Below are 14738 nucleotides of genomic sequence, written 5' to 3' on the forward strand. Positions count from 1 at the left end.
GGTGGCGTCGAGGCGTCCGTAACTCCCTCTCAACTCGTAGCGGTGCTCGGTCGCCTCGTTGGGGGGGGGGGGGGGGTGGCGGGGTGGGACACACACAGGATGGATTGTTTGGGCAGCACAGACACAGGATGCTGTGCTGTGTGAGAGGGGGCTAAGGGAGGGGTGGCAGAGAGCATTGCTGCACAAGTCACGCTGCTCAAGAGACCCAGTGGTGGCTCGACCCCACTGTCGCTATGGCTCACTCCACCTTAGCTGTTGGCGAGTCATCTCAGCAGCTTCACAGGAGTCGGGTAACGGGCTCCGATGACTCCGACAGCCCCGGCGCAGGCTGCGCTCAGCGCTAAGCTGAGTTTCAGCTCCGGCACGGAGCGCTCGGTGGCCGAAATCCCGAATCGCAGAGGGGGAGCCGAGCGCGTGGTCACGGCGTCGGCGTCTCGTCCCGTGACACGCGCAGCGGTCCTCGCCAATGCCCCCGACGTGGACACGGAGCGTTGTAAAATGCCTTTAAAAGGAGCCGTGGGCCACAGACGAGTGAAAGCCAACTTGGCGATAACAATGAAACGTGATCGTGGTTTCAGTGCGAACGCTCATTTCGTCGACAAAATTACAAATTATCATTTTATTGTGATTAACGTTTTCTGAATTTGGTTTTGGGGTAGCTGCCACTTTCCTAATTGCCATGAAGAATGGCCAATTGCCTGAAACGTCACCTAATGCTCATGTTCTCCATCTAGCGCAGTGTCACTGACGACCGCGTTTAGTTTTTTTTTCCAAAGAGGAGTGAACTTTTTGGCACGTGAGCAGCCGCCTCTCTCGTGGACGGACGCTTGTCAACACGCGGTTGTGCGCGTGTGCGTGTGCGCGTGTGCGTGCACGCGTGTGCGTGTGTGCGTGTGCGTGCACGCGTGTGCGTGTGTGCGTGTGCGCGTGTGCGTGTGTGCGTGTGCGTGTGTGCGCGTGTGCGTGTGTGCGTGTGCGTGCACGCGTGTGCGTGTTCCGCAGACGTGCGCGTGGATAAGCACGTGGTGCGCGAGTCGAGCGGCGTCTTCTCGGTGACGGCGCACCTCTTCTACAAGCCCACGATGGAGGACAAGCAGGCGTCGTTCCACTGCGAGGTCCAGTACAGCCAGCCGGGGGGGCAGCTCGGCCGCATGAAGTCTGACGATATCCAGATCCTACTCACCTGTGAGGGCCTGCACTGTGGGGGTCACTCCCTCCCTCCCCTTCGCCCTCCCTCCCTCCCTCCCTCCCTCCCTCCCTCCCTCCCTCCCTCCCTCCCTCCCTCCCTCACTCACTCCCTCGCTCCATCCCTCCTACCCTCGCTCCCTCCTTTCGCTTCTGAAAAAGAGCGATATAGTTCAATTAACCTGACACCTGGTAAGATAAAAAAAATCGTTGTAGTTTACTTTTAGAGCAACTATGAGGGACTCAGTTGTAGATGATGTAGCCATTCACTTGCCTTGTCTGAGAATTGGCGCATGGTAGATACCCTGGCGTTCCGCGTGCATTTGGGGCAGTGCGGAGTTACGCGACACGTGCTTTGCAGTTCGTAGCCGCGGTCGCGCGTAGGGGAGCCTTTGTCCACTTTCGCGTCCGTCATCCGCATCTCGCCCGTGATCTTGGGCCGATCCGGTTAAGCGCTGTCCAACGTCTCCGTAGAAGTTGGAACACGGGGACCGACCGCCAGCGAGCGTGGCTTCTAGTCGCACAGAGAGCTCACTGGGAGCGAACGGCCGCTGCTGTCTTTGACTTCATCCCCAGACCCGTCGGAGCACGTCAACCTGACCGTCGAGTCGCCGCTCACGCCCATCAAACAGGGCGACAAGGTCACCCTCAAGTGCTCCGTGGACGGCACCTCGGAGCCCGAGTTCACCTTCCAGAGGGTTCAGGTAAAGGCCCTTCACAGCCACTCTGACGTTGCCTTTCACCCCAGGGGGAGGGGGGGGGGGACGTGTGAAGGTACATACAAGTTCAGTGATTACCAATGTTTTTTTTTTTCACGAGCCAAGGGGAGCCCCCCCCCCCCCCCAAGCAAGTGTGTGGTGTGGTTGGTGTGAGCTGGTATAAGACGTGCTGTGGTTGAAGTGTGGTGCCGGTTGTTCCGTGATTTTTTTGTTGTTGTTATTATTTCGCTATTTCACCCAGGAAAGTCTGACCCCAGTCTCGTGAGTTCATCACGAGGGCCCCGCCAAGTTTTTCCCGGAAGGCAGCAATGCATGCAATATCGCCGTTGCGGCCAAACAGCGGTCGCTGCAGTGACAGTGCTGTGGTCGACGCGCGGCCACGGACGCGCTGCGGGCTGATGCCGTCTTTGTCGAAGCGATGTGGTTGATGCGCTGTTGCTGCTGCTGCTGCGGCGGTCGTGTCGTGTGGACGCGGTGCAGAAGAACGGCAGCGTGGAGGACCTGCACATCGGCGCCGAGTCCACGTTCACCCTGAGCGGCGTCGCGCGCGACCACAGCGGCCTCTACCGCTGCACCACGTTCGACTTCGACCAGCCGCTGGCCGAAATGCTGACGGCCGACACCTACGTCGAGGTCAACTGTGAGTGGTTCACGACACGCCGCCGTGCCGGGGGGAGTCGGAGCGCGCTAGGCAAGCGGTGCCGCACCTCGGTGGCTTCCACGGCCCGCCGGGCGGAGCCAGACTCACCGTTCACGAGATCGGCAACGTTGGTGTCGCTTCGGTGCGCGCAAGTGCGCCACGGTGCCGAGATGTTAACTACCTCGCCTGGTTGTGCAGTAGGTCGTGGATTCGATCCCGACCCTGATGCCTGTTCATTTGGAGTCTGCACGTTCTCCCCGTGCTCGCGTGCATTTTCCTCCACGTCCTCCGGTGTTTTCCCTCCACATTTAGAAACAAACGCGCGTTTCGAGCATTCGGCTGCCGTAACATCTCCACGCGATAAGCCACTTGGTCCAGCTGTCATTTGTGACGGCCTGGTCGCTTCTGAAAATAACGCTACTATATAGCTCAGTGGCGGGCCTCACTTGTTCAAATAAGCTGGCGAGGCTTGCGGGTCGTGATCCGTGCGGCTGGGACGGGGGGGCGGCCGTGTGCCAGGGATCGAGGACGTGACGGTGACCCCGGCGGGGAACCACACGGTCGCCGCGGGGACCTCGCTGGCCGTGGAGTGCGGCGGCCGCTCCGAGAAACCGCTCTCCATCTCGTGGAGCAAGGTGAGAAGCCCCGGGCGGGCACCGGCTGCAGGTCGGACACGCACACACGCACACACGCACACACACGCACACACGTGCACACGCACACGCGCACACACGCACACATGCGCACACGCGCCCACGTGCACACGCACACATGCACACGCGCACACGTGCACACGTGCACACGCACACGAACACACGAACACACGCGCACACGTACACACGCGCACACGCGCACACACGCGCACACGCGCGGACGTCGCATGGTCACCGGCGCGCTCGCCGCCTCCCTCTCGCTCCGTGTGCTGGATGTTGCACGCTCGTGAGCGTTCAACATCCAGGCGAGGGTTGGTGGATCGCTGGACTGCGATGCGGCCCGGAGATGTCAGGGCAGCAATTGGGTTGGGAACTTGTTTTTGTGGCTCGTCTTTGAATAGCGTTGGCTTCTTCCCACGTAAGATGTACTCTCTCGTTAAACATGAGCGTGCCAAACAAGGCAATGCAGCACCCTTTTGTAACTATTTTGTTAAAACTATTTTTACTTGACCACTTAATGCCCCACTGAGCTATGTAGATTTTTTTAGAAAGTGACCTGGCCACAAATGATAGCTCAACGAATAGGCTTATTAGGTAGAAATTTGTAGCAGCCAAATATTCTAAACGCGTGATGTTGATTCTTAATGTGGAGGGAAAAATATCGGATGAAAAAATCTATGTGACCACGGGACAGAGACATGCAAACTCCAAATATGCAACAGGCGTCAAGGTCGGTATCAATCCCACGACCTCCCGTAAACCAGGCGAGGTAGTTAACATCTCGCCGCCTTGAAAAGGTGTCTTGTGCATCGGAGAGGCTTTCCTGGGTAAACAAGCGGAATAACAGTAATCACTAACGAACACGCGGCTTCAAATCGGCCTTGGAGCAATGTTTTGACCGCTGGGTGGAGCTCACGTCCAGACTCGTGACGGTGCCGGAGCTCAGCGTGGGCCTGCTGGGCACGGCGGCTCCGGCGGCGTCCCTCCCCATCGACGCTCTCACGCTCGCCGTGCTGCTCGCCGTGCTCCGTATTCTGTTGCGTTGTTCGCGAGACGTCGCCTTCCGGAGCTTGTGGTGTCCGTAGAACCACCCCCTCCCTCCCCCCCATTCCCGGAATTCCTCCGGTCACCAATCCGGCCGTGGAGCTCAGTGCTCGGGCTGCTCCGTCGCAGGAGCAGAGAGCCCCCACCCGCTGTTACGGAACGCAACGGCGGCTGTCGAACGGCCCACCACCCCCGCCGCCTCCCACCCCCTCCCCCCATCGCACGCCCCGGGGAAGATCGCAGCCAGTGCTGGAGATGAGTGGAAAAGCAAAATCGAGCAGCGGTGGTAACACGCCCCATTTGTGTCATGCTCGTCGTGCGAGATGTCACTGCGCTGAGATAATTAGCGTGACGTGAGCGCTGATGAACTTAAATTCGCTCTCTGTCAAACATTGCACAAATCTGTTACGTGCTAAGTACGCTTCACAGACACGCAAGAGAAACCAGAACCCCCACAAAGTGGTTATTGTGTCGCGAGATGGCGCCTTATAAATGTAAATGATTATTTAACTCTCATACGACGAACGTCGCTCTTAGTGGCAGCGTGGGTGGGAAGGTGCTGCCCGCTACTTTGTGAACCAGCGGTCACTTGATGAGACGGAGGCCCTCGATATTCTCCAAGGCAGGTGGCTGCATGCCTCTCTGAGAGATCCGAATGGATTCTCCTGCCCATGGCACCATTGGCACAAGTGGAATGAAATTGGGGAAACAGACGAGAGAGTGGTGGCCTTTACCTTTAAAATTCAATGTTGATATGTGGTGAGCAAAAATTCTGCCGGACGAGTTGTAATTGAGCTATGTGCAGGCCATGGGGCAAACATGTCCAGTCGGCCGATCCATTCCAAGGGCCGGTGGGCCAGGTCTGTGTGGGGAAATTGCTAAATAGCGTGATCAGAGTAAAACATTTTTTTATGATAATACGTGATTACCTCTAATGTATACACTTCATTGCTTATTTGTGCTCTCAGTTGGCATTAAGCCCCCATATTCGGCAGCCCCAAAGATTCTTCCTTTGGGGCCGGACTCCCTCGCCGCCCCCACCCGGCGCCAAATGGGCCAATGAGAATCGCACGGCCCAATTAGGGCCGAGGTGCGTTTCCAAATGCCTGGGCCGACTTTTTTTTTTGTCCCCGTCTGTCACCGGCGACTCGCCACCGCGACCGCCGAGCGGAGAGCGGCGGTCGCGGTGGCATTCGCCACCAGAGGGGGTTTGGGTCCCCGTGACGCTGGCGCTGTGCACACAGGACGGGAAGCGCCTCGCCCAGGGCGGCCAGCTGCAGCTGTCGGCCGTCACCTTCGGCAGCAGCGGCGCCTACGCGTGCGAGGTGTCCATGCCCAGCGTGCCGGGCCTGAGAGTGAGCCGCCTGGTCCACGTCAGCGTGGAAGGTGAGGTGCCCCGCCTCGTCCGCTTCTCCGCCTCGCGCCCCTTGCTCCTCGGAGGGAGCGGCGGTGCTCGCTCGCGTGTGCTCGGTGACGCGACGGACGGACCTCCGTGTGTATGTATGAACTTTGAGATTTTTTTCGCACCGTACGTTAGCCAACTGTGATAATTAGAGATGCGGGGGAAGGACGACAATGTCAACCACAAAAATCAGTTCTAAAGAAATTAGTTTTCAATCTAGATGATTTTAAAGTGCAAAGCTCCAGTGGCTTCCCTAATATCGGAAGGAAGAGCGTTTCAGACGGCAGCAAAAGTGCATCTGCAAGCGAGCGATGCGGTGACCACCGTCTTTGTTAGATGGGCCAACAATCCGCTGCGAGGATGACCGGAGTTTGTGTGATGATGGATTATGCTCCTTGACGTCACCTCCGCATTCAAATCGACCCCAATCAGCAACCCGGCCGATGCCAGCACCGCCGCTCGGCTGAGGTCATCGCGCACTGCGGGCGGCGGGGGTCGCCGCGATGGCGAGGTGCCACGGCTGCACCCTTGACACGTGCTGTTCGTGTCGCCGCGCGCGTGCAGGGGAGCCGCGGGTGACACTCTCAGACGTGCTGGTGGAGCCCGAGCGGCTGACCTTGGTGTGCACGGCCACGGGGAACCCCCTGCCCGAGATCAAGTGGAGCGTGCCGCAGACGCCCGTGAGTTACCCGCACTCCCTCGCCGCCCCCACTTCTTTCACCCTCCAGCCCGCACGGCCTCCTCGCCCGACGCGCGTGGTCTCCGCACCTCCGAGCCGGCCCGTGATATCACGCTCGATTTATTCGCTCGTTCGCAATTGAACCCTAACCACCGCCACCCCCCCCGTCTCCGGCCCCACCACCGTGTGCCGCAGGTGGAGGTTCGAGTGAAGCCCTGGGAGCTGCGGAGCTCCGTGGTGCTGCCTCGCGGCGCCACGCAGCAGGCGATGGCGACGTGCACGGCTCGCAACGCGCACGGCTCCGCCAAGGAGACGCTGCACGGCCCCACGGGTGACGCTCGCGCTCCCTCTCGTCACGGCCACCGTCACCGTCGCCGCTCGTTAGCCGCCGAGCCCCCCCCCCCGCCCCATTGCTCTCTGGCCTCTCCTCGAAACTTTCCTTTTCCCAAAGTTTCCTTGGCCAATTAGGGAGCTCCTTGATCGCTTCCTTCTCTCCTTCCCTTTCCTTGCTCAGTTCTACCATCGCCCCCCATTCCCTCCTGTTTCCCCCCTCGTTTATGCTTCTGCACTGCGAGGCATTTGTGACATTCGGGCGCTTTACAAGTCGAAAGGAGATCCTGGGTTCGATCCCGGCCCTGACACCGGTGTATTTGGAGTTTGCATGTTCTCCCCGTGGTCGCATGGATTGTTCTCCGAGTCCTCTGGTCTTTCCCTCCACATTTAGAGTCAAAATGCATTTAGAGTATTTGGCTGCTATAAACTTCCACATAAGCCACTTCGTTGAGCTATGATTTGTGGCCAGGTCACTTCTTAAAAGAGCAATATAGCTCAGTGGCCTTACAATCACAGCAAGTTTCAAGATGGCTTCCCTGTGGCCTCTTGCGTTCGCATGTGACAGCTACGACGTGGCTCTAAGGTCCGTCCAACTCCGGTTCATATCACGGTGCTGTCTGCAGGTGGAGGTGATGTCAGCTTGGCCTTTGAGGAGGTAGCAGGGCAGCGTTGGGTTATTGAGTCTATCTGTACTCAGTTTTTAGTGTCATCCGCTCGTCCACGTGGGTTTCTCTGGGTACTCTGGTTTCCTTGCCGAGGCCAAATGCTCATAAATCGAAATTACCAAACATCCCAATGCAGGGGGCGCCACGGTAGCGAGATGTTAACCACCTCGCCTGGTATACAGGGGGTCGTGGGTTTGATCCCGACCCTGACACCTGCTGCTGTATATTTGGAGTTTGCGTGTTCTCTCCGTGGTCGCATGGATTTTGTTTCTGGGTCCTCCAGTTTTTCCTTCAACATTTAGAATCAACATCACGCATTTAGAGTATGTGGCTGCTATAAATGTCCACACGATAAGCCCTCAGTTGAGATAGCCAGGTCGCTTCTAAACAAAGTGATATAGCTTAGTGGGCCTTACCTGGTTAAACCCTTTTTATTTATGTTCTTCCATGAAGAGTCGTCAAATTTAGTTTTTTGTCCAGCGTTACTGCGTTGTCAGTGACATTATAAACAAACATAACAAATAACACAACACATTCATCAATAACACTGTGGCCTTAAAAAGGTAAAATATGCAAGAGGTGACATGTTGTGCTCTGAAGAAGGGCTGCTACTCGAAACGTTGCCAATTACATATACATTTTTTTTTCCTTTTAAGGCCACGTGGTTATTGACGAACGCGTTGACGTTTAAGACGTTTAAGCGAAGGATTTCCCGGCCAAACAAACGGTACTTGTTATCGTCTGTGAGCTATGGACGTTGCGTACCGTGCGCTGACCTTCCTTCGCACCGTACGTAGCCAACCGTGCTCATCGTAGGCGCGACAGGCGTGAGACGAGTGGTGGGATGTGCGGTGGGGGGACCCGTGGCTCATTGAGCTCCCGCTGCCCGTAAACCTGCAGAGTATCGAGAGCGAAGCAGCGCCGATGAACCGTTCCATTTGCTCCCGAGAGATGCCGCCGCTGTGGCGCGTGGCTCGCCCGGCCGACGTTGGCACCGAACGAGCGATCCGTGCGGGCGCGGCCCGACCCCGACGTGGCGTCCTCCGCCCCCCGTGTAGGGGGTGGGGGGGGGGGGGCAGCGCCGATCCATGCCGTCTCCACGAGAGGGCGCTCGCGCTCGGCGCCCGCGCGCGTAGGGGGCAGAGGCAGCCAGCGTCACGAACTGGGTGCGTCACTAATTCTAGATTTGAAGCTTTCGTGACTGCAAGGATTCATACTCTTAGTTCTTTCGGTAAAGTCACGTAGGTAAAAAAATAAATTAAAAGTAATAGTAATAATAATAATAATTATTTTATTCTTTATTAATTTTAATTTCATTTTTTACCTACGTGACTTTACCGAAATAACTAAGAGTATGGGTGCGTCACTCGCAGGGGTTGCTGTGACTTGGACTCAGGTCCAGAGCCGCAGCCCAACGGAAGTAAATTTTGTCAGATTTTTGGTTTAAAAAAAACCCCACAAACTAACAAAACACTTCGTGATGTCTCCATCGCAAACCGTGGGCCAAATTAGCTGCAAGAGTGCCATTTGGTTGTGTCCCTCGTCGCCTGACAGTTTAACTGTGTACGTATATGGAGCTTATTTCGCGCCGTACGTAGCCAACCGTGGCTAATCGGAAGTGCGGGAAAACGTTGACCACTCGCGCTCCGGATTAACGCGACCGCGTCGTGTTCCTTGTGTTCGCAGTGCCGCCGCCTGTCAGCGAGAGCCCCCCTCCGTCTCCCCGTGAGTTTTCCGCTCTCGCCGTTGACCCCCACGATCAACTCGCACGGTTGAGACCGCATTGTGGCTGCGTCCTTTGATGAATCTCGCTCTATCGCGCCCACGTGCGGTTGTGCAAGGGCACCGCCGTCTGTGATCATGATACGTTTGCCATCTAGCAGCAGAAAATCTGGAGAGAAAAAAACAACAATCGTACCAGGGTCCATGGCCCATTTGTGATGCACATTTCACTGAAATTGCACTGAAAGGGGGTGACGGAATGAGTGAAAGTCTCTTTGCTTATTGAAACGCCCTCGCACACGTACACGCGCCCACCAAAGAAGCTCGCTCCCGTCACGAAGCTACGGATCAGGCTGTGCCTGGTGGAAGCAGCCGTGGTGTCGGCCACCCACAGCCCTGCTGGGGGCCGCCAATTCCTCTCGCTGCCCCCAGTCGCACCGCAACCGTCCTGAGGCTCTCGTGGGGCCACCTGTCTTGGCATCTCAGGAGCCAACCGGCTGTTTTTTTTCGTCTCTCTGTTTACGACCCTCCTCGTTAAACGTAAAACTTTAAGGATGAATCTTCTTGGTTCTTTCGGTAAAGTCACGTAGAAGGGAAGTAATACAATAATAAAAATAAACATAACAAAATAATTATCACGACGTTTCGGCCACAACGCAAGCAGCCGTCTTCAGGTGGAAAACAGGTCTGTCGAGAAGACGGCTGTTTGCGTTGTGGCCGAAACGTCGTGAGAATTATTTTGTTATGTTTTATTTTTATTATTTTATTACTTCCCTTCTACGTGACTTTGCCGAAAGAACCAAGAAGATGAATCCCTGCAGTCACGAAAGCTTTAAATCGAAATTTAGGGATGAACTTTAAGTTGACTCTGAGACATCGAACAATATGTATGTATGTTGAACTTCTTTCGCACCGTACGTAGCCAACCGTGCTAGTCAGAGGTGCGAGAAAAGGACAACAAACTAAACACAAAAAGGAGTTTTAAAGAAATGAGTTTTCAATCTACATTTAAAAGTGCATAGCTCCAACGCCTTCCCAATATCGGAAGGAAGAGCGTTCCATACGGCCGCAGAAGCGCGTCTGAGAGCACGCGAAGCAGTGACCACCTTTGTTCGATGACTAGCCAAAACCAGCAGCGAGGACGACCGGATTTCGCGTGATGGCTTATGCTCCTTGACAAGGTAAATACCGGTGATTTTGTGTGCTCAGGAAACGTTTTGAGAGAGCCGTGGCCACAGTGGTGTTAATGCACGCAGCCTTCAGAGCAGAAAGCCTAGTCTGGGCAGTTCCTCCCAGGCTTTTGTGAGATGTAACCGCACCCCAAGGCCGTGTATAATCCCAGGCAGCTCATGAGCACAGGATAAGTGGCTACTCCAACCGGGACCTCCATCCCCATTGGCGCTCTCCCCGTCTCGCAGCACCACCGCTCGGCTCTGAGTGGCCACGCCGCGCGGTGCCCACGGTGGGTCGAGAGAGCGGCCACGCGCGCTGTGGGCACAGCCCCGGGCGCCACGGTGGCTCAGAGATGTTAACTACCTCGCCTGGTATGCAGGAGGTCGCGGGTTAGATCCCGACCCTGACGCCTGCTGCTGTATATTTGAAATTTGCGTGTCTCTTTCTCTGTCCCCGTGGTCGTGTGGATTTTTCTCCTGGTCCTCCGGTTTTTCCCTCCACATTTAGAAACATGCGTGTCAGAGTATTTGGCGTTTGTAAATATCCACGTGATAAGCCACTTCGTTGAGCTTTCATTTGTGCCAGGTCACTTATGAAAAAGAGCTACACAGCTCAGTGGGTAATACCTGGTAAAATAAAAATAGTTGTTTAAATAGTCCATACTTAGTCTCACTCTGGTTACTTCATCACTGGACTGCATTTAGTTCCAACTATTCATACGTACATTATTATTTTAAAGGGTTTAAAATAAAGGGAGGAGGGGGGGTGCCACATATATTATCCAAATATAAAACAAAAACGATACGAAAGCAAGGTTTTTTTCGAAAGCAAAAATCACAACCAACTGCGGAACTCACACAGTGGTCCGCTGCGATATTAGTCGCTGCACAGTGCAGGACCCGGGCCTGCGTCCAGCGCGCTCGATGTTCCGGCGGTGCAGCGCTGAGATGCTGCTTGCTAACGACGGGGCGAGCATCGCCGGGACGTTTACCTTCCACTCCTGGACACAATTTTTTTACCTCCAAATTTTGTGGCGCCGGCCAAAACCCGAGCGGCCGATCGCGCCCGTCGTTCTCTTCGCTCAGAGAGGCCACTCCTGCGAGTGACGCCGCGTTTCCGTGTCGCCGTCCAGACGCCTCGGCCACCAACACGAGCAGCAAGACGGTGATCATCGCCATCATCATCGCGCTGGGCATCTTATTCCTCGTCTGCGCCCTCATCTTCTGCCTCTGCAAGAAGAAAAACATCTGTTTCAAGAATCGGTACAGCCCGTAAGTGACCACGTACGCCACTGGACAGCCAACAGAACCACAACACAAGGTCGATCAGAGCGTCAGCCTTTGCTGTGTAAACTATAGAGCGTAACAATTGTATCGTGTTTGTTCGCTAAAAGTGAAAACAAGTTGTAAAGAGAAACCAAATCCTCGTTGACAGCGAGCTCCAACAAATAAGTTAAATGATGTTAATATCCAAGTCAGCACTTCATTAAAATATATTTCATTAACAGTATGAATGTGAATGCTTTTAAACCAGATTCCAAAGCAAGCAGCCTATTGAATCTCACTTGAAACGTTTAGCTTTATAAAATTTTAAATTTTTAAGTCGTTTCTTGTTGAATTGTAAACCGTCTCAATGATTGTTTCTGTTAATTCAGTTTTTTTAAAATATGTTCTTAAATACCGTGACCCTCAAAGTGCGTTGATTTGTCAACGTGCATGCTGTGTTTGCTCTGTAACCCAAGTCTCCACCACATATGTATGTTGAACTTATTTCGCACCGTACGTAGCCAAACGAGATAATCGGAGACCCTTAGTCTCGCGGAGCGGGGGTGGACTCTGACCTGAGTTGAAACGAATGAAAAATAAATCGCGAGATGCGTCGGTGCCTGTCCGGTGACCGCATCACCTCGAATGCCCCTGATCTGGGCTAAGCAGCGGTGAGCCATGGTCGTGCCTGGATGGGTGACCTAACGCCTCCGATTAGCTCCCGCACCTCCGATGAAGCACGGTTGGCTACGCACGGTGCGAAAGAAGTTCAGCATGCGTACGTACAACACGCGTGCAAAACACGCCGCGTGTAGCGGCTTATGACATGTGCAAAACACACGTGTTGTAGGCTGCTACTGCTGTGTAGGAAAGCCTAGCGAGAGACATCGAGACTGCACTGCTCCTGTCCAACGTTTCTCTCACGAGCCGTGGTGTCCATTCGCCAAACACGTCGTGGCGATCGTGGCTTTCCATTCGGCTACGTCCATGATTTCCACACGCAAGAGCGTTGCATTAACGAATCAAAGTTACATCCAATTTTTAAATTTGCTTACGTAACTAAATTGTCTCGTCTCGATCGCCTTCACGGAACCTGTAATGTCTCCAGTAAGAATCAGCCTCTTTTTATTTCTACTGCGACATCCGGTCCTGTTGCCTTATCTTTCATTTTACTGATGGCACCCTCGAACTTAATCTTTAAAAATGTTTTGGTCCTTTCATATACATGTTTAAATCTCTCGCCTCTCGGCCTTATTGTCACGGTAAATCCCATTAACATCTTCACCCCAAACTGACCAACGTGGTGGAGTCGGGCCCAAATAGCGACCACGACACGCGGCACGGGGAGGCCTTCATCCAGCGACATGTGGGGCGCCGCACTGGAAAAAATGTTAACTACCTCGCCTGGTGTGCAGGAGGTTGTACGTTCGATCCCGACCCAGACGCCTGCTGCTGTATATTTGGAGTTTGCGGTGTCTCTCTCTCATCATCATTATCATGGTGGCTAGGAGATGTTAACTACCTCGCCTGGTGTACAGGAGGTCGTGGGTTCGATCCCGACCTTGACGCCTGCTGCTGAATATTTGGAGTTTACAGCGTCTCTCTCTCTCATCTTCATCACGGTGGCTAGATGTTAACTACCTCGCCTGGTATGCAGGAGGTTGTACGTTCGTTCCCGACCCAGACGCCTGCTGCTGTATATTTGGAGTTTGCATGTCTCTCTCTCATCATCATCATCACGGTGGCTAGAAGATGTTAACTACCTTGCCTGGTATGCAGGAGGTTGTACGTTCGATCCCGACCCAGACGCCTGCTGCTGTATATTTGAAGTTTGTGTGTCTCTCGCCCCGTGGTCGCGTGGGTTTTTCTCCGGGTCCTCCAGTTTGTCCCGTCCCCCCCCATTTAGAATCAACATCACGCGTTTGGAGTATTTGGCTGCTCTCCATTTACACATGAGCCACTTCGTTGAGCAATCGTTTGTTCTAGATTTGAAGCTTTCGTGACTGCAATGATTCATACTCTTAGGTTTTTTCGGTAAAGTCACGTAGGTAAAAAAATTACTAAAAGCAATAATATAAATAATGTTTTCATTTATTTATATTATTAAAAAACCTAAGAGTATCAATCGTTTGTTGCCAAGTCGCTTCTGAAAAAGAGCTAAAGAGATCAGTGGAACTAACCCGGTAAAATAAAAAAAAAGTTTTTTTTTAGTTTTAGGATCTTCCATAAACAAGTCGTGAAATGTAGCTATTTATCTAGTGATACCGCGTTGGCAGCGGGGTGATACACAAACGTAACAGAGAACTCAACGCATTCATCAATAACACTGTGGCCTTATAAAGGTTAAATATGCTTCTAAAAAAGATCCCTCCAACTCAGTGGGCCTTGCCTGGTAAAATAAAAATCTTACTTTTAGTTGAAGAAGAGCTCTCTCTCTCCCCTTGTGCCCGCAGAAGCCCCTTCCCCTCACGTGGCGTTGACAAAGCGTGCGTTGCCCCCCCCCCCTCTTCACCAAAAGGACACGGAAACAAACGCAGAGCTCTGTGGGGTCGTCACCCGACACGTACATGGCGCCGCCCGACCAGGACCTCAAGGCCTAATCGCGACCTCTCCAGGTGACCCGCACGGCAACGCCAGTCCTCCCACCGTCCCCCCCTGGGTGCCATTGATGATTTCGCCTTGCTGACCCAGGAAGGCCCGAGTCTCAGGGCTCTTTCATTATTTATTACACGCTTTCATTTAACTCACTCTGTCTGTTGTCGTTGTTGTTGTCGTTGTATTCTCAAATCTTGTAACTCAATTTTAATCCACTTCCCAATGTGGTAATCACTGCAAACTTGGTATACTTATGTTATACTGATGACAAGACTATATTCTATCATAAAAATATATATACATATTTTTTTACATTATTTTGTATATGTTATGTTTCGGCTTGGGTCTAATTATCCACGGCCAACTGACGTTGGCTGCAATTGCCCACGGCCCCTTACGTTATGGCAAGCTTAGGCACAAGCGTTGTTGCCACTGCAGCACCCTGCTGCCCCGGCATGGATTGCCGCGTTGGTGTCTCTCCTCCCATGCGGCGCGGGACGCTGACCCGCTCCGCTCTGCGTTCGCAGGGATCGTCGCAGGGACCCCGCGGGTCGTCGCGGGCATAACCATCGCAAGATCTGAATCAAGTCGCTTTCTGGGAAATCCTACTGTATTATACGCTTGTCATCATTGCTCAGCGATCGCCTTTCCGTCTAAAAAAAC

The 14738-nt window shown here is 53.8% G+C and overlaps 1 protein-coding gene across 1 annotated transcript in view; it reads left to right on the forward strand.

Annotated features, from left to right (window-relative positions):
* LOC144943545 (basal cell adhesion molecule-like) overlaps positions 1-14738 on the forward strand; it is a 66397-nt gene extending 51659 nt beyond the window's left edge. Inside the window, exons 6-16 of the mRNA XM_078871111.1 lie at positions 1003-1185; positions 1762-1889; positions 2385-2544; positions 3064-3179; positions 5486-5627; positions 6208-6323; positions 6518-6653; positions 9007-9045; positions 11348-11486; positions 13999-14095; positions 14603-14738. Of these exons, the coding sequence (XP_078727237.1) occupies positions 1003-1185; positions 1762-1889; positions 2385-2544; positions 3064-3179; positions 5486-5627; positions 6208-6323; positions 6518-6653; positions 9007-9045; positions 11348-11486; positions 13999-14080 (1241 nt within the window). The 3' untranslated portion in view covers positions 14081-14095; positions 14603-14738. The remainder of the gene's footprint in view (positions 1-1002; positions 1186-1761; positions 1890-2384; positions 2545-3063; positions 3180-5485; positions 5628-6207; positions 6324-6517; positions 6654-9006; positions 9046-11347; positions 11487-13998; positions 14096-14602) is intronic.

This window comes from Lampetra fluviatilis, chromosome 31, assembly GCF_964198595.1.
Source record: "Lampetra fluviatilis chromosome 31, kcLamFluv1.1, whole genome shotgun sequence".
NCBI lineage: Eukaryota > Metazoa > Chordata > Hyperoartia > Petromyzontiformes > Petromyzontidae > Lampetra > Lampetra fluviatilis.